The sequence below is a fragment of the Pungitius pungitius genome, chromosome 11 (genome assembly GCF_949316345.1).
Source record: "Pungitius pungitius chromosome 11, fPunPun2.1, whole genome shotgun sequence".
Taxonomy (NCBI): Eukaryota; Metazoa; Chordata; class Actinopteri; order Perciformes; family Gasterosteidae; genus Pungitius; species Pungitius pungitius.
In genome coordinates, this window is record NC_084910.1 from 10972819 (window position 1) to 10996652 (window position 23834).

At 43.6% G+C, this 23834-nt stretch overlaps 1 protein-coding gene across 1 annotated transcript in view; it reads left to right on the plus strand.

The window, feature by feature from the left end:
- The window catches only part of nphs1 (NPHS1 adhesion molecule, nephrin), a 37975-nt gene that overhangs the window by 11381 nt on the left and 2760 nt on the right, over nt 1-23834 (plus strand). Inside the window, exons 5-28 of the mRNA XM_037454875.2 lie at nt 402-524; nt 5668-5790; nt 6373-6454; nt 7775-7878; nt 9519-9640; nt 9947-10118; nt 11325-11482; nt 12387-12528; nt 12967-13091; nt 13171-13339; nt 13532-13661; nt 13793-13965; nt 14634-14774; nt 15342-15482; nt 16899-17020; nt 17604-17763; nt 17903-18059; nt 18926-19077; nt 21249-21360; nt 21648-21829; nt 21952-21996; nt 22302-22409; nt 22907-22955; nt 23313-23445. Of these exons, the coding sequence (XP_037310772.2) occupies nt 402-524; nt 5668-5790; nt 6373-6454; nt 7775-7878; nt 9519-9640; nt 9947-10118; nt 11325-11482; nt 12387-12528; nt 12967-13091; nt 13171-13339; nt 13532-13661; nt 13793-13965; nt 14634-14774; nt 15342-15482; nt 16899-17020; nt 17604-17763; nt 17903-18059; nt 18926-19077; nt 21249-21360; nt 21648-21829; nt 21952-21996; nt 22302-22409; nt 22907-22955; nt 23313-23445 (3125 nt within the window). The remainder of the gene's footprint in view (nt 1-401; nt 525-5667; nt 5791-6372; nt 6455-7774; nt 7879-9518; nt 9641-9946; nt 10119-11324; nt 11483-12386; nt 12529-12966; nt 13092-13170; nt 13340-13531; nt 13662-13792; nt 13966-14633; nt 14775-15341; nt 15483-16898; nt 17021-17603; nt 17764-17902; nt 18060-18925; nt 19078-21248; nt 21361-21647; nt 21830-21951; nt 21997-22301; nt 22410-22906; nt 22956-23312; nt 23446-23834) is intronic.

The window sequence follows — 23834 nt, forward strand, 5'->3', positions numbered from 1 at the left end:
TAGACATCAACTCCCATGTATAAGGAAACAGCCTTCAGGAAGAAATGATCAGCAACTAAGATGTTTCCATTTTACAGAAATACAAAAAAAGGCCATTTAGAAGTCCCCAAACGCCAGTAGTAGGGTGGATTACAGTATTGAATTGGAATGCCAGACTGTCATTGTGAAAATTGCTTTTATTGTTAATTTTCCCATTTCCCACATAAAAAATGACCTGTAATTCAGACATTCTGCAATCAGCATACGCTAAGGCCTACAGGAGGTACTCATCAATTCATATGCAACGACTCTGAACCACAAGTGTTCCAATGAGAGGCGGGAAGAAAACTGCTTGGGCTTTGTTATTTTCTATAATCATCACAACATAAGATGTTCAATTATTCTCTCCCTCTCTTCTCCAGGGCAATATCATCTTCAGATTGAGAAGGCCGAGCTGGAAGATGAAGCTTTTTATACATGTCAAGTGGGCCAGTCCGAGAGCAGTCAAGCAATCGTTTCCAGTTCGGCTTGGGTCAACGTTCTGAGTAAGCACAACGACAGAGAGCATGAATACAGGATATTTGGGTGCTTATAAACATGTGTGTTTTTGTCAGAGTACCAAAATGTTGTACTATAAGACACAGGGAGTATTTTCAGCAGTCCAGGGAGATACACAACCTTCTGACTGGTAATCAGCATATAGAGAGCTCTTGAATATTAATTTAAGTTAAAGAAAACGAGCTTTTCATTCGCTAGTCACAAGGCATTTGAAGTAGTGCTCACTTGAACAAACTAAATTGAGACTGTCCTTGGTACAATCAAACCCAGCATTTTCTGTCAAGCGCAAATCATGTTTGAATGAATGAACCATGAACAAAGACACAATTTGATGAACTTTTCTGGTATTTATTTCTTTAATAAGCACTATGGCCTCCCCACATGACGGTAGGTCTTCAGCTTCCAGCCGCTCCACAATATGAAGCATTAGAATAACTTGAAACCTTGGCAAGCCCACAGGCAATCCACGTCTTCCCTTGCAACAGACGTGATTGAAAAGTTCCTACTCATACATGGTCTGGATGTAATTTTCTGACTACATTAGACATCATGGTGTCACGCTATAACAACGGGTATCACTCTCTCCCCTTTGCTTGTGGGAAAAAGCCCATATGTGGCAAGGAGAGGACTCTAAAAGAACCTTTCTTCTCCAGGCCCAGTTCATTGCTTACATCCCCCACCCCATTCAGCGCGATTTCCCCCCCTCTCGTCATAGCTTTCCGGCTTTTTCTTTTTTGGCGGGGGGGAGGGGGGTAGGGGGTTGCCGTGGCGATTCTTGTGGCCTCACTCTCCTCTGAGAAGAAAGCAGGTTTCTCTGACATCAATGGGCCAGTGGGAGGGATGGCAGGCGGTGTGGGATAGGAAGAGGCATAGACCGCAGACATCTCCTTTGAATGGCTACGTTCTGTTCTCCACTGCAGCAGGCCCCACCTGAATCCACAGCAGGCTTGAGTCCCACATTTATTACCTTCACGATTGCATATTGTATGCGCGCCCACACATGCACAAAGTCAACAGATTGCCTTTGGCTTTGTTGAAAAGGTCAAAATGTGTGGAATTATGTTCGCGCTGCAACAGGGATCGCTAGTTGCATTTATCATGATTGAAACGTACTGCTGCCATGTGTGCCTGTGTGTGTGTGTGTGCGTGCTCTGGTCGGAGTCTAAGCGGCTGTCTTGGTAAAACACTTTCCAGCAGTAGACTGTTTAAGATGGACAGTTGCATCTGTGCTGCTTCAAAGGGCAAAGAGTATGGCGACTGATTTAAAAAGCACTCTGCAGCCTCGGTCCTAAAGGGTCATTGGTTCCACCTTACCAACTCAACTGATTCAAAATACGTTGCTAATCTGCGGCTTGATAATGAACTGATGAATTCAATCTCCTGTTAGTGCTGAAGTGGGACTGGAAACTGTGCATCCTTTTAAAGAGCAGCATCTCTGATGAGATCCCCATAGACGTCTCCATCACTGAACTACAGCTCCAACGGCGCCACACCCCTGGCTAGTCAACCATGGCCAAACCCCATCAAGGTCTGCATCAAATCAAAACACTATAAACTCTTCATGAGGAGGTACAGTAAAGGGAGAGGGGAGGAATGTGAAAACAATTGCTTATGGTATAATTGCATTCTTAGGTCAGAGGGAGTGTTATCATGACTGGCTAATTCAAGATGGATGACTAAAGGCAGTGAGTCGCAGGGACAGAGACAAAAATGTCAATACGCTCCATCCATGTGCTTACAAAGAGATGTTTTCAAGACATTCCCATCGGCACAACATAACTCTTGTGTGTTTTTGCGTTCCTGTGGAGCTTAGATAAGGGATTACAGCAATAGGCAGATCAAATGACAGTGAGTAATCCATGACAATAACAACCTCTACCCCCTCCGCTGAAACCCACCCCTCGTCTAAAACTTACCCCGCACTGTGCCCGTCACATACCTGACACATCCTGTGTCTCGGCTTATACCATTAGTGTTAGCATTTAATCCTATTAATGAACAACTCTCTGCTCCACTGCATTGCATTCCTGTAAAGATGCCTGCTGCAAATGTTCAAAACATTTATTTGATGTGTTCTGGTTTAAGACGGTTTTACTCAGCTGCCATAGTTTGTGTGTGTGTGTGTGTGTGTGTGTGTGCCCATGTGTACGCGCTTATTATCAGTGTTGGTTAGAGGTTAGAGCACACTTTAGGAACCAGGGCTATGGTGAGGTTTTTGCGGTAGCTAATGAGTTTAGCACTTGAAGAGCATATAATGAGCCTTCATTTTACGAATCCCTGTTATGAATAATGGAACAATTTATAAGTGGGGGCACAAGCAACGTAGAACATGGTGACTTTATTCATCTTTGTTCACGGAAAGTTCTTATAGTTGTGCAAGATGTAACACCATCAGATGGTGTGTTACACATTGGTCTGACAGTCTGCATATTATAATGACAAACAATTATCAAAGGAGGCCCTGCTTAATAGTAAAAGGAGACACCAAAGGGACAACTGGAATTTCTCTCTCCCTTGTTTGTTTTTTAAATTAGTATTATTCTTGAATCTGTCAATGTGAGGCTGAATACCTGCAAAGAGAAAGGTCAGAAGTGGGTCAGGGACTTGATCAGTCGTGGCGGTGGGTAAGAGGAGATGGGGCTGCTGCTTCACTTCTTTCCCCCAGACCAGAACAGAGCACAGCAGATGGGGAGGGTGAAGCAGAGAGGAAGTGAATGCTAAAAAAAAGAGAGCACTGTTTCAGAAGCTTTCATTGCCAGAGATCACACACCTGAGACCTACAATGTGTGTGTGTGTGTGTGTTCATGCAGATATGGGTATACAAATACACCCTTGTGCATGCCATATTTGTTTTCCAGAGATAAAACTTAGTTGTGCCTGTGTGATATTGAGAAGTTGGATTTTGAGGTCTTTATTATTTTCTTAATTCAGCATTGTAGGCCTTTTAGACGGTTTTATCCTTCGCCCCCTTTTCCAATATTTTCAACCGAATCAGCTTGGTATCCCATTTTAGACTGTTTACACACTGGCGCCTGTTTTTAGATGGAATTGAGATGAATGTATCTTGTCTGCACACTCACTTGCGTGTGCCTGGGTGTTTGTGCATCCTCATCTGCCTGCACTGTAGCCTCGAGTTTATTGTTGGGTGTTTGTGTGCAAAGTAGGAAATAGAGTGTGTGCATCTGGATACGAATGAGAAAATTCATTATTGAATATGCATACTGATGTGTGTCTGCTAATCTGCTTCTTATCTGCCTCATCCATCCATCCGTCTGTATTCGTCTAATGAATCTGATTTTGTGGCTCACTCTCTTCAGAAAGGCAGGAGCAAGTCTTTGCGTGCCTATCTATTATTGTGTTGATATGTACCTTAATAAGACCGATGGGACTAGAAAGCAGAGAGAGAGAGAGAGAGCAAGAGAGAGGGAGACCAAATGACAAAGGCAACAGGCAATTAGACAGAGACACGGAAGAAAGAGTTCATTTAAAGTATAGCTTGTTTGCTGTCTTTTTTTGTGCTCTGAGTGCATGTCTAGTAAATTGAATGGAGAGAGTTTTGTTGTTGTCCACGCACGCTATTTGAACTTGTACAAATGTTCATCCTGACTGGGCTCTATGAGTCTCACTTAAGTTTGCAGATGTGACGGATGGCCGGGACACACCTTCCTCCTCGTCGTGTCTGCAGTTTAACTGCAGTGGTCAAGGGGATAGTGTGGCGAGAGAGGGGTGGGCTCGTGCTGCTTGAAAGGAATGATGGAGTGAATGAGAGATAAGAGGACCGGGGGACAGCATGAGCTAGCGAGGAAAAGAAAATCACATACCAGCCTGACTCATTTGCTAACATATCCTTCTTCTTTTTCTAGGATTAGTTTGCCTGCCAGACACTACCCTAGCACAACAACTGATGTTGAATCGTGCAGCCCTTAGTAGATTGAAAGTGCAGGGGCTGTCAATAGATGCATGGCCCAGTCATCTTCTCAGGGAAGAGAGGAGGAGTGGGGAGGGGGGGGGGGGGGGGGGGAGAAACAACAAACAAATGCATCTCATTATTGCAGCGTGCGCCTCTGCAGTGCTCTGGGTAACCCATCACAGTCCACGCAGATTCAATTGCTTCTTTTAAATCAGTTTGAAGCTGCAGCCACATCTCATCTGTCTCAATAGCGGACTGGAGCCAGTGGGTGACTCAGTACACAGCAACAGCCCCTCCTAGTGGCCAGGAATTGATGGTATTTGCCTATCAGATGGAGAGGAGTTGAAAGGCTGACTTGTTTGCTCGTGGTTCAGCGTTTTACGCACACATTAATGGTGGATTCTGCCATCCCACGGCCTCTGCTCCCTCCCGCAGCTTGTCTTTCACTCAATTTTGATTCTTGCCATATCTCTTTCCTCCTCCGTCTTTCATGTCACTCTCACACACCACATGTATCCAACTTGTACTTTGTGCCTTTGCACTTCATCTCTGATGGAAGAAAGAAAACAACCTTAACAGTAACCATAGTTTGTAATTCTACTGGCTCACCCACTCGCTAAGAGCTGACACAAAAGGTTTCAGTAGCGCGTACAATTTTCAACAATAAGTCCTAGTAAAGAGTTACTCAGAGAAGTGCATCAATGTCTTTGATAGTTAGTTAGCGAAAAAATTCTCAATTTTCTGCCAAACAATTCCCGGTACCTTGTGTTAAAAGCTATGTGTCTGTGTTTTTTTTCCTATTTATGGTCAGATAAAAGGATTGTGGAGTAGAACAGTGGAGTAGTGATTTGACTGCTTTGATCAGTCCAAAAAGCACAAATTTAGCTTGGGGGTGATCTGAGAATAGAAGTGTTTGGTGTTTGCTATGATATATTAGCGCTAGATTGGTTTCATTACTCTTTCATCTCTTCTTGTCCACAATTTGTATTCTAACTCAACCGCACATCCAACCTTGATGTAGTAAATCACTCAAAAGCTGACACCGTGACAATCCAGTCACTCCCAAATGTGGTGAGCGCTTATTATCATTTCACTGCATAAGCTAATATCCATATGTAATAGATCTGGCCTCCCCCAATCAATGAACGAATGAATCAATGATTAAGTTAATGTTGCGATGAATATTAAAGTGGAGCTGTTGTTTCTTTTCTCTCCATCAGTCCCCCCTTCCAAGCCATACTTTAAGGTGGACATGGAAACACCTTGGGTGGCAGGGAGGAAGTACGTCGTCGCCTGTGTCGCTCCTGACGCAAAGCCCGAGGCTGAAATCACGCTGTATAAAGGTAGGTTACCTGTCTCAACGCCACTAAATGTGACAGCGAAGGTCAACTTGACAGCTTCGGACAAAGGGCAACAGCCCATCTGATACTCGCTAGATTTCTGAAGATTACAACCTGAATATTTGCAGGAAGCAGTCTCTGCTGGAGGAAATAGCCTGAACATTTTAATTTCCTCTCACTTTCAAACTGCATTGGAGAGAAAACGTATTCAAGTTCCTAGTTGTTTAAAGAAAAAAAAGAAAAAGCCTTTTGCTCCCTAAATGACTGTATATCACAGAGAGGGAGGGATGTTTTATTGTTTTTTCATTGTGTGAATTTGTTCTGTACATCTTCATTATTATCGCTCAAATGTGTCTCATTTTGTAATCCCTGCACCGATTTGATTTCAGTTTAAAGAGAGGTTGAGTAGGTGTTAAGTACTGTTACTGTCCTTCAAACGGAAACATACTGCACCCACAGAACTCATCATATTCCAGTGTTCACTCTTTCACACAGGAAGAAAAATGATGTTTTGGTTTAACCTGAACAAATTTACACGTAGCGTCCTTATTTTTGTGTGTTCCTTCCCCCCATTGTTTTCTTTAGATGGAGTCGAGCTGACAGGGACAGAGTCTCTCACCATGCCTGGCTCAAAGGATAAGCTCCTGAACACGCATGCCAAAGTAACGTATGTGCTCACCCGGCTGCCAGGCTCAGTCTTCTCACCAACTTGCTCCATCTCTCCAAGTCTCTTTGTTTTCTGTTTCCCTCGTTTTCACCCCGCTCTCACATTCTCCCTCTGACTTAGGGAGCACAATGAATCTCTGCACACAGCGAGCTGTTACTTGGCACTGTGCGATTGAATTAGCTTCTGTCAAATGCACAAAATTACATTTCGGGAGCGAGACGGATCGGATCCTCGCCGGTTCGCCAGGTGCCTATACATTAAACAGAGCCATAGATTACTTTAATCCTGCTTGTCTCCTCTGTGTCAAAGATAATAACCTCTTGTCATATCCTGAGATAACATTGGTACTGAGGAGCTGCAACGTTGTTCGGCTCTATTGCAGAACAGCCAAGGTCTTTAAGCAATATTGATGCGCCTTGCTCTTAGTCACACTGAGCGTAAACAGCGGTGGGCCCAGTGTTATCGTGAGGGTTGACATTGTAGTGCAATGTGCTATGGAGGACATGAACGGAGTAAAGTAGACTGGGCTCAGAATAAATTAAATCCACAGTAGATACTTCAATGTACATTTGTGAGCTACTTGTATATTACTTCAGTGTTTCTCAAAAAGAAAAGAAAAAGAAGGTGTTGAGTCTGCCACCTTTCAGATGTCTGTGGCTTTTGTAGAAAACCCAAAGAGATGTTTTTCTTCTAATCTCATTAGATGGTTTAATTTTTAGTTTTTTTTAATTCCTCAATTCTTCACCATAAGGCAAAGACAAAGAAAAAGTCAAATTATTGACAACGCGCTCACACTCCCCATGTATCAAGGCTGAGTCCTAACTGCAGCGAGCCTTTGCCCTTTGCTGGATGTTAACCCTTCTTTTCGTCCCTCTTGTTTCTCTCCAAGCTATCGCTAGTCCACAACGCAGAGTTGCAGAAAAAAAAAAATCTTTGGAATAAGAAAAGAAAAATGACTACACAACTGTGTACCAGAACTTGTTTTTTTCTCCTTTCCTACCCCATTCATCATCTGGTGACTCCTTGGACCTATCTTTTGACTCCTGGATTGGGAAACATTAAACTAAACTGCTAAACTGTATATAAAGTACTGAAAATGAGCTGCACCTCTGCCAGCTACAACATTATTATGCTGCAGACACACTGGTGCACCGGTGTTTGCAATCTAACAAGTACTTTGATAGGTAAACACATTCTACTGATAGCACCTCTGTGCTTTTGACTACGTACTATTAATGTATTGGTACTTTTGTTACCTGAGTCTTAGCACTTTGTATGGCTCAATATAAACTTTGTTTGTCTTTCTGTTACCTCCCAAAGGGTCACCGCTCTGAGCTCTGATAACGGGAGGCAGCTGGCATGTCATGCCAACAACCCCGCCCTTTACCGGCATGTGGAGACCACAATGGCCATGAACGTGTACTGTGAGTGTCTCAACCTTTCTCCAAACTGACAGTCAACACCCCCCTCTCTTGAAAAAAGAAAAAGAAGAAAAGAAACATGGTGTACAAACACACTCAACCGCACAGGAACCCAACCTCATTGAGGCTCGAGGGTATCCGGCCCTGTGCACTCAGTCTGTGTTAGTGGTCCGAGGAGGAACATTCAACCTGAAGGCAAACTCACACCTACTTCAAGTCAACATGACTGTGACTCTGCCTCCATTACAGAAGCCTGCCCCTGGTGGGCTGAGATTGATATGAACATAGCAGGACGTCAGGGATGTTTAGTACAGTAAAACCAGGTAACCGCTTCCCACAGTGTAGAATCACACTTTAAACTCTATGGTACAATTTGAATGAGTTTACTTTCTGTTTAGTATTCTATTTTGTAATCTTTGAATTATTCATACCCTCACTACTCAATTTGAAACAGGACAGTTATACCAACTATTAGAAGAACTGAGATTGATAGTTTCAGCAAGGCTTCAAATAGTAAATCTTTAAAACATTTTAATAGCTAATACGGGAGGCTGAAGCCATCGCAGTTAATAATAATGAACCCTTAAAGATATTATCGCAAACCATTCCACATTATGTAATAAAATTGTCACTGCAGCACACAAAGGTGAGTGGTCTCATTTCATTTGGCTTTTTCTGGTCAGTCTTTTTTGGCGAGGCGACAGTGAAAGCCATTGTTCCGCATACAGTGTGACACTGCAGCTACTGTGTCTTTGCAGTTGGTCTTCAGTCTTTTCTTCTTTGTTGATCAGTTAAAGTAATTGATTGTTTGAGTCTACACACCTGCTGCTGCTCCCAGGCCTGAATCTTGCTGTTGATTAAAATGGAGCCGGGCCGCCTCCACCAACTCAGCTTCTGTGCAGCCCACAGGCTGACTGGACAACTTAATGTTGTCTCTATCCATACTCCTCCACATTAGACGCCGCTGTTTTTAACAACAGCCGATAACCGTGAGCACTTCTCCCATTTCTCTTTGTCCGTCTGCTCTGTGTTAAACAATGTGCTGCTCTGTGCTAAGTGCTAATGTTGTAGAACTTGGGACTACCGCTGCGGTCTTACTCAGCTTTGCCAGCCCATCAACGCGCGGTGGCCATTCAGCGCGAGCCAGATTGTTACTAAGGTGGCAATTTGTCACGCCGGCCGAGGGTCTGCAGCCTGTTCTCCGAAACTGATTGCGGCAATAGCAAAAGCCTGTCCTCTATTTATACTGCGTGCGTTTTATTCAAGGGGGCTGTAATTTATTCATATTTCACATTGCCTTGTTACTGTTTGAACATCTGTTATTTTGCTTTATGGACTTGATCTAGCTCACTGCTCCCATAATACTTAATACTTTCATCAGATCTGGACCTCTTATCCCACAGTCGTGGTGAATGCGTCCAATTTATTGGCCCTGTCTCGACAAATATGGATGCTCCCTACTCAATTGCCAAGAGTGTTCTCATTGCACTGCAGTTTCTTTTTGATGTCATCCTATCCTGTTACCCTGAGTTACTACGTGCCATCTTCTCCCTCACCCGTTTCTCCTCCGTTTTCTCCCTCCATCTGTGCCATTCCCCTTTTGTCAAGTCCATTTTCCATTTTTGTCTCTCGTTTCCTGGCAGTCCCCCCTCAGCATCCAGTTATTTTAGGTCTGGAGGGACAGGATGTCAAAGCGAAGACAATACTCGTGTTGGAGTGTGTGTCTCATGGTGGAAACCCTTTATCTTCTCTCCGCTGGACCAAGGTAAATCTGTCACACTGACAGAATGAGCTATTTTACTTTAGTTTAACAACTTACAGTATTTCATTACATTACTTGTCATTAAGCTGACGCTTTTATCCAAAGCGACTTACAATAAGTGCATTTCCACATAGAGATACAAACTCAGAAGAACAAGTAACAAGAAAGTACAATTTTCTATAAGTATAAGTATCCCGATATAAGTAGCCTCTGTGTTGCATTCACTGCACCAGATGGGACACCTGCAATTATTCAAAATACATTGTTTATGTTGCCACATTCAATTTTATGCTTTCATCTCTGTGTCAGGACGGAGAAGTTTTGTCAAAGACTTGGGAAGCAGATGCTAAAATGCAGAAGTCCAGAAGTGTCCTCAAACTGAAGATCACCCCAGCAGACAACCAGGCAGTGGTTTGCTGTGAGAGTGATAACCTGGTGCCCTCGTCCCCTCTGTCCGTCAGCCGCACAATCACTGTGCTCTGTGAGTAAAAATTGTGTATTGTGAGATAACAAATAGCACTGAAGCCCTGGCAGCACCTGCAGCAATGGATAACTTAGGATAAGGACATGAGGTAAAATTAATATTAAAAAGTCTTACCTCTAAAACCAACTATTTTGCTGTCTCAGCATAATTCTTTCTACAAATATTATTAATGAAACTAATGGTTGTTATGGCTGCAGCCCATATTTCTGTCTGGCTCCAGATTAGTATCGTTGCATGCGCTTTCATAGCTGCTAAAATAATTCAGCTGAATCGCCTTAATTCACAATCCTGAGGCAGAAGAAGCCAACACTCTGTGCCATAGTAACGCCCATGGTTAATAGATTATAATTTCCTCTCTGAAAATAAAAAGGTTTGTTTCAGCAACAATAAAACAAATATAGAATTAATATTCAGCAGCCTTGGCGCACTGAGTCCAACAATAGCCTGATTTCCACCACAGAGCCATACAATGCCCAGTCAGAGCTTTAAATGTTGTGTGACTGATGCGCCAATTTTTTTTGTAACGATGATATAAACTAGAGCGGGTCCTTGGCGAAATATTTTGCTCATACTACGTAAAGGTGGCTGAAGTTATCCTCCAGTGCCCCTCCCTAAGACCCCCAAACCCCCTCCCTTGTGCAATGCCTCATAGTCATCCATTCAGGGATGTTGGAAAATGAGCTGCCGACTGCCTGACTGCGCTCCAGGCACCAGCAAAAGCTGGAGGGCACAGAAAAAAATGTCACTGGCGAGGTGTGAATATGCCCCTTTTACCTCCCGGCACCTGCTAAATCTCAAGCGTCTTTGTGTGTGGGCTCATGTGTAGACACCCATGAGAATAAAGATGTACATACATGACCCTTCTTTCCCTTTGTCTGCCGGCACAGTCCCAGTTCTTTGTTTTCCCCTGAAGGCTCTATGCAGCTGCATCACTTTGCCTGCAGCTATTGTACCCCGGTCCCCCCCCCCCCCCCCCTGTGGTTAAGACCAAGCTCACTTTAGAAACCACATTGAAAACCTCCGGAGAAGACGAGTTGCCACTCAAAGTGATTTTCATTCTCACCCATTTGATACATCTCAATGTTTCACATCCCAAAAATAGTGGCACCGTGACTGTGATTAGAATAGGTATTAGTGAATGTACTGTATTCATGGGTGATACCTTTTTTTTTTACTGACCCGTCTACCTTGCATGTGCAACAGTTGAGCCTGCGGAGGTGACTCTGTCGGGTCCGTCCACGGCCGTTGAGGGGCAGAACCTGAATCTGATCTGCCATGCCTCCTCCAGTAATCCGCCTGTCCACATCCGCTGGTGGCTGGGCTACAAGGAGCTCAACACAACTGTTGCAACTATGGAAGAGGTGGGACCACACATGACACGATGAGACAAAGTTGAAGTCTATTTGTCGAGGCCTGTATAGGCGGGGGGAGAAAAAAAGCGTCCGTGTGTACATTGTGGTGTAATGGTGATAATGCCGGTTCGAAGGGAAAACTTTGTGAACACAAAGCAAAGGCATTGCCCCTCAGTGAAGCTTGTCTTCAGGGCGGGGACAAAAACCATGCAGCAAACACACCCGAGTACATTGAAAGAACATTTTCGAAATGAAGTGTGACCTCGTAAATCTTACGAGATGAAAGCAGCGGTGTGACCATAAGCCGTGTGTCAGAATAGACCTGCCGCAGCTTTGCGAATGAATACGCAGCTGATGCTAAAAAGAGTACTCTGTTACTCATCTCCCCCATTGTGTATTTTAATAAGATCAAAGTGAATAAAAGCTGACACGGAAGATGAGCGTTATTAAACAAGCTCTTTATTCATCTGGCAGCGGCATTTTCATTTGATCTTACACAAGGCACTCGGTGTGCTGTGTGTGAGCTTTAATGCATCTGAAACAGTGTGAGGTTAATGAAGACTGACGCTCCTGTCCGGTGCCTTTGTTAGTCTTTCTGACTGTGGCTTTTACAGTAATCACCACAATAATGGCTTTAATAACCAGATGTGCTGTTTAGGCATGACCACTGTCAGGCAGGTCCTATGCTCAATTTATAACAGTATGCAAAGCAGGAGAGTCGGAGGAATACGCTTATTTATCAGAGGCCGCGCACAACATCAGTCATTACAGCAGCTAATTTGCCATCTGTATTCGTCAAGACGAACCAGAGAGCGTTTTTTTTTTTTTTTCCCAGACGTTGTTCTCTCTCAAGACTGAAGACAAAGGATGTCTGTCCCCCACTGAACTGTCGCTGTGTGCGTTATGTCTGTAGGGAGACAATGGTGGGATGACAACCATGTCCAACATGACCCACAGGGTCTCCCGGGAGGAGGACGGGCTGAAGCTCACCTGTGAGGCTTTCAACAAGGGTACACAATTCTCCAAGACCCAGTCCACCACACTTAATGTCTATTGTGAGTATATAGCACCGTTTCTTTAAAAGGTCATTTTTGGTAGACAAAACCAGTGTAAAAATGTGTAAAGGCAAAAGATATTTTTATTTGGTACGAGAATACCAAAATTTTATATTTATACATTTTCTTATAAAAAAACATATACATCATGGTTCGGGGGGTGGGGGTTATTAAAATGAACAACAATCAGGAGGGGAGTATACAATGTATTTTTTCACAATCATAATTATTAAAACAGACATTTTTTTGTCAGATTTCGAGATGTTTTTAAAGCTAATTTTAAATAAAAAATATTCTGTATAACAGTATCTTTGACAAACCAGGCTTTGTCAGTGAACGTCTCTGAATGCCGTACAAAAACCAAACGTATGGTTGCAAGATGGGATGAGAATGTGTCATCAAATGTGTTGTAAAGTCTTGTTAATGATTTTCTAACAGATCCCCCTCAAAAGGTGTGGCTCGATTCTCCCCCTCAAGATGTCCCCCTTTGTTCGGGGACCACGGTCCGACTCATCTGCTTCTCGACTGGCGGGAATCCCACCGGGACTCTGACTTGGTTCAAGGTTAGTGTGCGCTGCCCGTGCACGTTCGTCGGCATGTGGGTGTTGTACAGAGTGCACATACACACTTCTCTCGTTTCAGAATGGGAAGGAGGTGACTAATGCTCTGAAGCAGACCTCCTTTGATCGGGGTGGGGCTCGGGAACTGCTCCTGGTCCTGACAGCAAGCGACAACATGGCAATCTACCGCTGCGATGCCACAAATGAGGCCATGCAGACTATCTCTGCCTACACTCAGCTCATGGTTCACTGTGAGTTAGACGGGAGCCCTGACTCCTGCACACAAGCAGATCTTTGCTCCACTCTAACTAGTCGGCTGAGACGCAATATCCGATAAATGGATTTGGTACAAACCCTTTCACAGATTGTTGCTTCATCATTTCGTACTCTTTATCTTGATATTGGCAGTCAGTTAAGATTCTGTGTTCTCCATGGTTTTCCAGTTAAAGCAGTAAGTATGAAGATTACAACCGATCAGGAGGAGCTACGTCGGGGCCAGATGGTGACTCTGGAGTGCCAGGCAGGAAGTAGTAACCCCAAGGCCAACATATCCTGGAGCCTGGGCGAACTCAGGTTTGTCAAGGCATCGGGAGGAAAGGCCCATTGCAGACAACGCGTCGATGTGGACATTATATGGCTAATAGCTTCGTGTCGAATGGTGTTTGATTGAGGTGAACTTGAACTCAATGCAATTTGGGCGCTAGATTGCAGGGAGTGGAGCAGCCGCCTAGGAGTGCCCAGTTCGGTGGCGTGTCAGTGCACAGCACTCTATCCCTGAATCTGAGCTCACAGCATAACAACCAGAGGGTCATCTGCCATTCCCACAGCCCTGTGGTGGCAGAGGCCACTAACACATACTTCAAACTCAATGTGCTTTGTAAGTATAAGGGGAATTATTTGTGTGTTTCCTTCTTTTGTCTTGGCGACTGACCAGCAGATGTGTTTTGCATGAGCCTTACAACGCTTAATGATGATCTATGATGGTGCCAATGTAAGCTGCTTTACTGGTGTACCTTTTGTACAGAAATGTCAGCTTATAGCGGTGTTGTTTTTTGTTTACCAAAAGCCTTTTGTTGCAATTTGTGGGTCTGCTGAGCTCTGTGGCAGTGTGTCCTAATTGTGCATTTGCTTTGCTGCATGGCCATGTTTGTGTTTGATGTCATTTCACAGGCAGCAGCCAGCCGCTGCTTCAAAGCTTGGTACTGTGTATGAGCATGAAGGAATGTCACTGTGCGTTTGTGCGGCGCCGCAGTCGGACAACAGCGCTGTCACTCGTTGTTTTAATGCCTGTCGCTCTCACTTGCGCGTTGCCTTACGCCCCCGTTGTCTAAGTATGGGAAGTTGGTTGGATCTGGAATTATTGGTGGAATGTCGACCCTCTACTGGTTTGACTCTCATTAGTGTCTCTTTCAGCTTTCATGCTCAACATCTTTTGTGTGTCTTTGTATTCTCTCTTGCTGGTTCTTGTCATTCTGTGGGCCGGAGTTTGTATTCATGCCTCTGCGTGTGTACATCCAACTTGCCGAAGCACTTTCTTTGTGTCAGACCCACCAGAGTTCAGCCCAGAGCAGCCAGTGCAGATCCAGGTGCTGGAGGATGACAGAGTAACCATCCCACTGCTGGTCTCAGCGAACCCAGAAGCAGGCGCCTGCCGTTGGCTGAACAACAGGGGGAAGCTGGTCAAAGGTGATCCAGGGCTGTGTGATGGCTTTATAAACCAGGTCCTAGTTGAGCTGAGCCAGCAAGTGAGCACTCAGCTCTGCCATTGAGGGTCTGAATAAAACATGGCAGGTTAGCCAGCATGGGTCCCTGCCAAATGTGATTCTCATTATGGGTTTAATGTATGCAGTCTAAATGAGGTTTGCTGTCTCCCTGAATACAACACAACCATTCTAAACCTGGTTTCTCCTCGAGGCCGGTGTCATCAGGGCCCTGGTGCACCCACGCTCCTTCTCTGCTCACTCTGTTGGATTCGCCATACGCAGCCCACGCCCCCATGAAATGACTCTATCTGAAATGTGGAAACGTACCGATTACATGTTCACTGCTGTGGTACAGAAAGTGTCTATCATGCAGCCTAATGTTGGCTTGATGTGGGAATCCCGCCAGGCCAATCAATAATGCAGGATTAGATGTCACTTGGAGACCAGTGGCCAGAGGACACTCAGCTGATGAGTGTGTAATGAATACTTAATTTTGTTGTTTTCCACATGTGTGTGTGTGTGTGTGCTTCCATGTTTTTCTTTTGGAAAGAGGGGAACCTGCAGTACTACCAGTCAGCCGAAAACTCACTGGAGATCGAGAATGTGACGAGGAAAAATGCGGGAGTTTACAGGGTCCAGTGTACCAATGATGAAGGTGTCAATCAAATCTCCATAAAGCTGGATGTTCAGTGTAAGGACCTTAACGCATCCTTTTAGCCACACACACATTTCAGAATGTTTTGCATTTTGTGATGAAAACAAATAAGATAATACATTCAAACCTTTTACTACAAGTGAAAATGCCTGTGATTACGCGTATTAAAGATGAAATGGGCAGTAGCTGCAAATTGATTCTCTTTTCCCCAATGTGATCATTTCTAGTTACCCGTAAAAGCCAGCTTAATTATTTACAATAATTCCGATGGACTTTTAAAAATAAAACCAAACAGAAAAAGAGATGAACATGAGAGGGTGGCTGTTAGAGAAAAAATAGAATCGGTACAAAACATTATTTTACCACCATTTGATTCATGATTCAACACAGTCTTTGATAGATCATCAGTCGTGATGGGTATACTTGTGGTCGCTGTCTATCACAATGCAACCTCATAATTTCATTCTGTGGTGAATAGCCCTCAGCCTTCAATAAGAATGAGCATATTGTTGCATACAATTGTCCATTTCATCCATTGAATCTTTTAATACTTTTGTTTTCCTGCATATTTTTTAAAATTGTTTTAAAGCTAACAAATATCAGTATTTATCCCCCCCCCCCACACACACACACACACACACTGACTTTTAAGTCCCTACCCAGCGCCCATGCCACATTTATTAGGCCTCCATGCAAGGCCATGCATCTCCACTGCCGCCCTAGGCCCAGCCTGAAGCTCCAGGCCCGCTGCCCCGATACTGATGATTTAATAATGGAAGTGTTGAAAATGTAGGTCTGCCTGCTTCACTAAAGCCCATGGTGCGAGCCTAATGGATTCTGTCGTCCTGATCTGACTGGGCTTGACAGCTGTAGGTATTCATTATGTATGGAGGATTGTAGTAGCTTTTATGGGTGGCGGTGTAGCCCACTTAACAATGTCGGCCTGGGTTAGCGGGCCAAGATGGGTGGATCTCACCCAGGTTTGAGTCTCTCCGGCGTTTTCCACCAGTGAGAACATAAGTTTAGACAAGTAAGCACTAATGGCCTAATTGTTGCAAGTACACATCATCCCATGGAAAAAGCGTTTTAAGGGTGAATATTGAAAAGAAGAGGAGCCATGCAATCAGGAATGAGATGACTTAATGAAAGGGCAACTGGTCAGTCTGTCATTGTCAAAATGGCAATGCGCTTTCAGTGGAGGGCCTTCTGGGTGAAATGACAAATTCTCAGTTTTAACTCAACACTCAACAGATTGAGAGGTTAATGGCATTCTAAGTGGATCACAGAGGGAAATTACGACAGGGTTATGAAGAAGTTCAAAGACAAAAAAAAGTGTACAATTAATTATGGCCATGCGGAATGCTCGTTTAATGGGTTGGCAAATGATTTGTCCCAAGCTGGCATGTTAACCTTTGGACTTGCCTTAGCCTTGTCCCTTTTTCTTACTTTCAGATGCCCCCAGTGTTGAGGCAGAGAAAGACCCTGTAGTAGTGAACCTGGGGGAAACAGCCGACCTGATATGTGTGGCAGACGCCAACCCCATTATACCTGGCATGTTCTCTTGGAAATGGCTGGTGAGCGCTCGCATACATACACCAAGAATTAGCTTTTATTTATCTGTCTAGCCTTCTATTATTCTATCCGTTTATCACTGGCCTTCTAAAAGCACAGATGCACCATATTTCACTGGCTCTAACTATCCTTCCACCTCACCTTCCTGCTCCACACTCAGCCCAAATCCAGAAAAATTGCTTTCATTACCGCTGCATGACTAAAGGGCACATTCGTCACTGCGGCGTGGTCTCTGTATCTACCGATGCCCTCTCCGGTCTACCCCCCCCCCGCCCCAGGCAGTGGTTTCTTTCCCGCTTTCAACCTGCAGAGCCCCTCCTTTTTCCTTTCCCCCGAAGCTCTCCAACCCTTGGCATTATCGTTGTCTGGCCCCTGTCCCCCCGGCGCTCTTGCCATCCCCGCCTCGAGCCCTGATGGTTTCCTGCTCAACCGTCCCTCACTGTTTACCTGTCTGCCTCGCTCTGCCCCCCCCTCCCCCCCACACCCAACTCCCCTCACTCAAGCTCTCAGCCGGGAAGACTGGAGCGTGTTTTGAGGGAGAGCTGCTGTCTGCTATTTATCCCTCCCTCATTTTGTCTTCCACAGGGAGAAGAGGAGGCGGAGATGGGAGAGGAGACTCAGGATGATGAATCTGGCCTTCTGACCATCCATAATGTTACTCGGGCTCATGCTGGTCGTTACCAGTGCACAGCCAATAATGGCATAGCATCCCCTGCCACTGTTGATATGCAGCTGGTAGTGCAATGTTAGTTTGTGGTATTTATTCTCATTATCAGAGGGGAACAAAAATACGTTGAGAATAAGATGCACCTGTTTTTGTTACATTTACTTCTGTTTTGTGTCTGGTTTCTGTATGAATAACCTCAATACCTTTTTTTTTGTAGTCAAACCAGAGCTACTGAAAGGACCCCAGTGGACAAAGGTAGCAAGTAGAGGGGACGGAACTTCTATAGCTGAGGTGGTGTGTCGGGCAGAAGGGATTCCTCGCGTTGACTTCTCTTGGGAAAAAAATGGTCTACGCATGGACTTTGCAAACCCCAGGTCAAAGAATATGCATTATGTTATTTCATATGTAATGCTATGATTTTCTTAACATTACTTTCACTATTGGGATCAAATGGAGTTAGTTTTAAAGACCCAAAATGATTCAACATCATTGGGCTTCCGGTTCCCGTGTTTGAAGTCAATGTTTTTTTTTTATTTTTATCGGGTTTCTGGTTAGATGGGTGAAAAGTCTGTGTTTAGCAAACTAAAGGCATTGTAATGTTTGGGTGTACCAAAGAAAATCTTTCAATTATTGTGAATTTTGAAGCCTTTATATCACCAAAAAGGCAGTTGTGACCAAGTGGCTTATAGACTATAGAAGAGTGTCATCCCTATGGTGCGTCTTTACAGCTTTATTTTAATGTAATGGTCTAACCTCAGCTTTTTACTCCTGCAGACACATTTTACATAGAATGTGTAAAACACATAAACTTGTGTTTGCTGCAGAGCTCTTCTATAATTATCCAAATCCATTGAGAACTCAGCTTTCTTTTTTGAGGGAACCAGTGAAATACTTCCATGGTTGGCCTAAAAAAATACATCCCTGCAGCACTCATATCAACTCCGGTGCCACTGTCAGCATTTTGTTTGCATATTGATGGATTCTCCCGATTCTATTATGCTTTTGACTAATGTTATCTTATTTTTTCTTTTGCTATTTCTTGCTCATTCATTGCTGAATCAGATGCAGTGCATTTTATTCCCCCGCTTTTTACTATGCAAATACCTGTTTAATGCTTCTTTTGATGTGTGAAATTGGGAGACTTAGTGCAATCCGCAGGTCATCACCATCCCTGCTGTCTAGCTGCTCAGGATTTATCTCTCTCTCTTTCTGCGTGTGTGTGTGTGTGTGTGTGTTGCAGGTATGAGGAGCGCACCGTAAAGGATGGCTCCTTTCACACCAGCACAGTTAGAGTTGTGAATGTGAGTGCATCTCTGGACTACGCTATCTTCAGCTGCACTGCTCGCAACTCACTTGGGGAAGACACGCTAGACATCCGGCTCGTCAGCACAAGTACTTCATTTTTGTACATTCGTAGGCTGTGTGTGTGTGTATGGGAGTGTCTCTGGGTGACTAACGTTGCCTAGAAACCATGCACCTTAGATCCACAACTTTTTGTTTGCTAAGAAAAAAAAAATCTGTTGAAATAATGATGAATAATTGTCTCATTTCAGTTTGTAACACTTCACACTTCAAAACCACTAAATTCAGGAAGAATTGTTTTCTATACAGCAAGGAAATGAAAAACAAAAATGTATTCCATTTGAATGAACTTTTGTAGTATGTAGTATGTTCACTTGTAATACCAAGTCACTAAGAAATAAGACCCAGCATTTCTACAAAGCTTCATCAGCATTTAGCCACTGTTAGGGAGATCTGGCCTGAAAATAGAACATATAGTTAAAGGAATATTGTGTAGCATTTAGTGGGTTACATGTATATTATAAGGATTGGGGTATTATTAATAAGCTGGTTTACTTTTGTGTATAATCCTGTAAAATTAGCAATTACTATGTTTTTGTTACCATACAATGAGGATAATTTTTTTTTTTTTACAAACTGAGCCAACCACTGTGTTTCTACAGCAGCCGAGTTGACATGAATAAAACATCGGATAGTGTAGATTGAGATGTAGTAGTTTTGCAGCTAAATCTGCATTATTGTATTCCAGGCCTCTCTTTCTGCTTCTTAGTGGTCAAGGAATCCCCTGATGCATTTCTAAAGGAACGGGAAATGATCAGTCACTGGTTGGAGCATAAAGCATGTATTATGCATATCACGTACTTGGCAGTGGAGCACAAACTATTCCTTTGGTTCTAATTTGGAAGCATCTCAAAATAATTGTGTTTGTGCTGCTGTGTCCGAGGTTTATCAGCCTTTTCCAGCAACATTACAATAGTTTGAAAAAAAATGCAGAATTCAGTAAACCGGAGAGAGACGTTGCTTCTGAGCATCGGCCCTTTACTTCTTTCAGATACCGTATCATTTATCCTATAGCGGTACTTCACTCCTCAGATAAGGCTGCATTGATAGGCTTTGCTCTCCCGGCGTCCTAAGAATTGGATAGCTTCAAGCTACCAGTGCATCCTTGCACCACCGCCATTATCAACACAGCAAAGGCCCACAGCTATCATTGGACACATTTAATGTTTAGTATAAAGACCGTAAAATACAGGCCAATATTGGCCCTGTTTTTCCCCAGTCACTTTGTTAGTGCTGTGAATATTCATAATTAATCTGGCTCAGTTATAATAGATTTGATATGGCTCCTTATCATGCTGGAGCTCGAGAGGGAGAGAGAAGCGTGCTTTCTGGATTTGAATGCAACAAAATCCAAATAAGGCTGACCTCTTTGCCCAGGAATCATGTGAGCAGAGCTGATAGTGGGAATAATTTACTCAGTAAACTGGGCAGCAGCCTGGAGACGAGAGGAGCATCCCCTTCTTATGGTTGCTGCTCAACTATCTCTCCTCAAAACTGCCCTCCTTTTTCTTATGGAAAAAATGGAAAATAATCCACTTTTCATTCACTACCCTCACTTAAGCAGAGCCTGACTGGAGGCCTGGTTAGCCTGCTTTGATCTTTATTCACTATACTGATAATAATCAAGAGGCCTCATCCTTTTTGTATGACTTTGGTCTAATAAGTTGGACAAGGTAGACATTTTCTTTAGACTGCTCAGCCACCACCATGTTTCCCGATCATTCATACAACATATCAGCCTTAAGAAAAAGCAGATGACAAAGATCTACTGCTTTGCATCTAAAAAAGAAGAGATATACTTTTAAAAAACTATGGGCATCATGCCTTCTTGATTACTTCTGATATCTAATAATACGTATTTTTACATATTTTTCAAATACAAATACAACGGAATATCTTTTATGTTTCTTCCTCGTCTATTTCACTCAAGAAGAACATCATCCCTGCACTTTCTTTTAATAATATCAATTTGTTTATTTATAACTGCTCCAAAGCAGAGAGGACGTACGAGAGGCACGTTCCTATCGGCCAGCAGGGCCTCAGGTGTTATTTCAGAGTCTGCAGATTTATTCACTTGACGATCAGATGGCACACATCTCCGTTTCTTAGCACCTGAAGACTTTTCAAATAGCCACCTGTCGAGTGAAAGTGTTTTCGAAAGATTTTTTTTCCACATCTTCCACATTTTTTTTCTCTCTCAGATCACCCAGATCCTCCCACAATGTTTCAGCAACTTGCAGTCTCCCACGACTCAGTCACTCTGGAGTGGATCCCTGGTTTCAATGGTGGTCTGTGGCAAACATTTCGTGTAAGGTGAGATGTCCAGGGAGGATTAAAATGGACTCGTATTTATATAGCACCTTTGACCTTACTCAGTGCTTAACCTTGTATTCCAACATTCATCCCATCAAACACATTTGCACATTATTGGCAGAGGTTGCAAACCGATGGCTCTTACTGAGGGACACTTTGATGTTTGGACCGGAGGAGCCGGATATCAAACCCAGACTCTTCATAATGCCTTCATCAGAATTATTGTGTGAGGATGATATTGTTCCATGATATTAAAATTGTACTCATCGGTGCCTTTTGGTTGACAGATACATTTGGGACAAGTCAGCCAGTTTCGTGTACAGGGATGTCTTTCCTGCCGGAGCAACATTTTTCACCGTCACCGGGCTGCAGCCCATCACCACCTACAACTTCTCAGTTAATGCCCTCAATGCACAGGGAGAGAGCGGCTATGCTGACAACAATGCAGTACTGACCATCACCACCAAGGGTCAGTTTAGAGTAACCCCAGCTTGACACCAAAAGGACTGCAACCATCTGATAATCTAAGAGAATAACATGAGAATGAGTGTGTAGAATGCAGAAATGTTGAATATGACTTTTTCTATGCAGAGACGCCAGATGTTGAAGAAGTCCTACCTGTTGATGTCACAGAGAGTAAGTGCTTTATCACAACTCGCTGCAAAAGCTCTTACGGGCAGTTGGAAATTGCTGTTTGCACAGCAGCTAGCTTCATTTGGCTAAATCATGTTAATGTATGCACCTCCTAGGCTGATAATGTTTGCTCTAGGAGAGTAGAGCAGTTGTCATGGCACCCACCCATGCATTTTCCTTTCTGATAGTCTTTAATCAATAAAGACATGGTTGGGCCAGTCTCTGACCCTGAAATGTCCATATTTATTGTCTTTTTACTTTCATTGTTAGGCATTAAGACAATGTTTCTAATATATCTTTCAAACTAGATCCAGATAGACTGCCAGCCTATTTAACAGTGGTTGGAGTCCTGCTTTTCTTACATTCACTGGCTATCTTCTTTGGAGTGAGGTGGAAAAAAAGGCAAGGCCAGACAGGTAACCATAATGATTTTTTTATCTACCGGTTAGAATGTTTTTTCTCCATTACTTTCTGGCATTATAATTGTCCCCATTCCTCAACAGAACTCTAACGAGATTACTCAGTGCCATGCTCAGCCTCTCACTTTCTTCTCATCTCAACTTGCTCCTCTTTCTATCCGTCTATCCTGTCTCCCCTCCTTCTGCTTTTTGTCTAAGGTTCTACCTACCGCCACAATCTTTTTTGTCATTTGCCTGCGTTATGTCCTCATCTCTCCTTCTGTCTCTTTATATTTGTTCTTCAGTCAAACTGTCAGGTTCTCCCTCTATATCTTTGTTTTTCTGTTCCTCACCATCTTCACCCCTCAGATTTTTTACATGTACTTCATACAGGATAGTTGTCTTTACCTCTCACTCTCTAACTCTTTTCTTTGCTAATTCCGATCAATTTCAGTGCTTATGAGACGATGCCCTAACACTAAGCCCCCTTCCTCCTGTTTCTGTCCTCCCTGCAGGGGGGAGAGGAGGCAGCACGTTGGATGTAAAGAAGAGTGAACAGGGGGGGTAAGTTAAGGCCCTTCAGTAGAAGTAATAAAAAGACCCACATCCAATCCACTTCAAGAAGTCAAAGACTCTTGGCGGAACCGGCTATTAAAAAACTGCCAGGCATGCAGAACAAGAAGCCTCTGTTAATATCTGCTCATATTAGTGTCATCAAACGTACACCACGATCCTTCAATAAAACTGCACATGAGTCACATGAAAAAATATTGTTAACAATTTACGAATGCAGTAAAAAAAACTGTTGTGGGCTGAGTGTTTTCTGTCGTGTTTTCAGCATCTCTGGTCGTTGATATTGTGGTTTAGGAAATGAGGAATAAATCCGCAAAGCAGTGACACAATCTGACCCCTTCCTTGCAGGTCCAGTCAGTTGACTGAAAGCAACTCCAACGAGTATGAGAGCAGAGAAAAGATCAACGCCGCAGCCCAGCGCACCCTCCTCATCGACTCTGGATCGGAAACAGAAAGCCATGTCTACGAGAGCTGTGCAGCGGTAAGAGCGGGAAAGAGGATGAGACAAAGAGAGAAGAGCTGTTGACAGGACATGCAGAGACACAGAAGGGCTGAGTAATCAGACGAGGGGAGGAAAGGGGTTAAACGGTGGGTGATGGGATCTGACAGAGAAGGAAGTGGAGAATTCAGGCATAACAGGGAAAATGGATAAACTAATGGAACCTTTAGCTGTGCATAGAGATGGAACATAGATCAATACCTCGCAATTAGCATTCAAAATGCATATTGATCTCTGAGAAATGATCATTTTGTACGTTAAAAAGGCCAACGAGGATCTGAACCTTGAAGAAAATTGTTGAGCGTGGTAGAAGAAAACAGATATCGCTGCTGTCAGGATGGGGTGTAATGAAATCTCAAATCCCCTCGAAG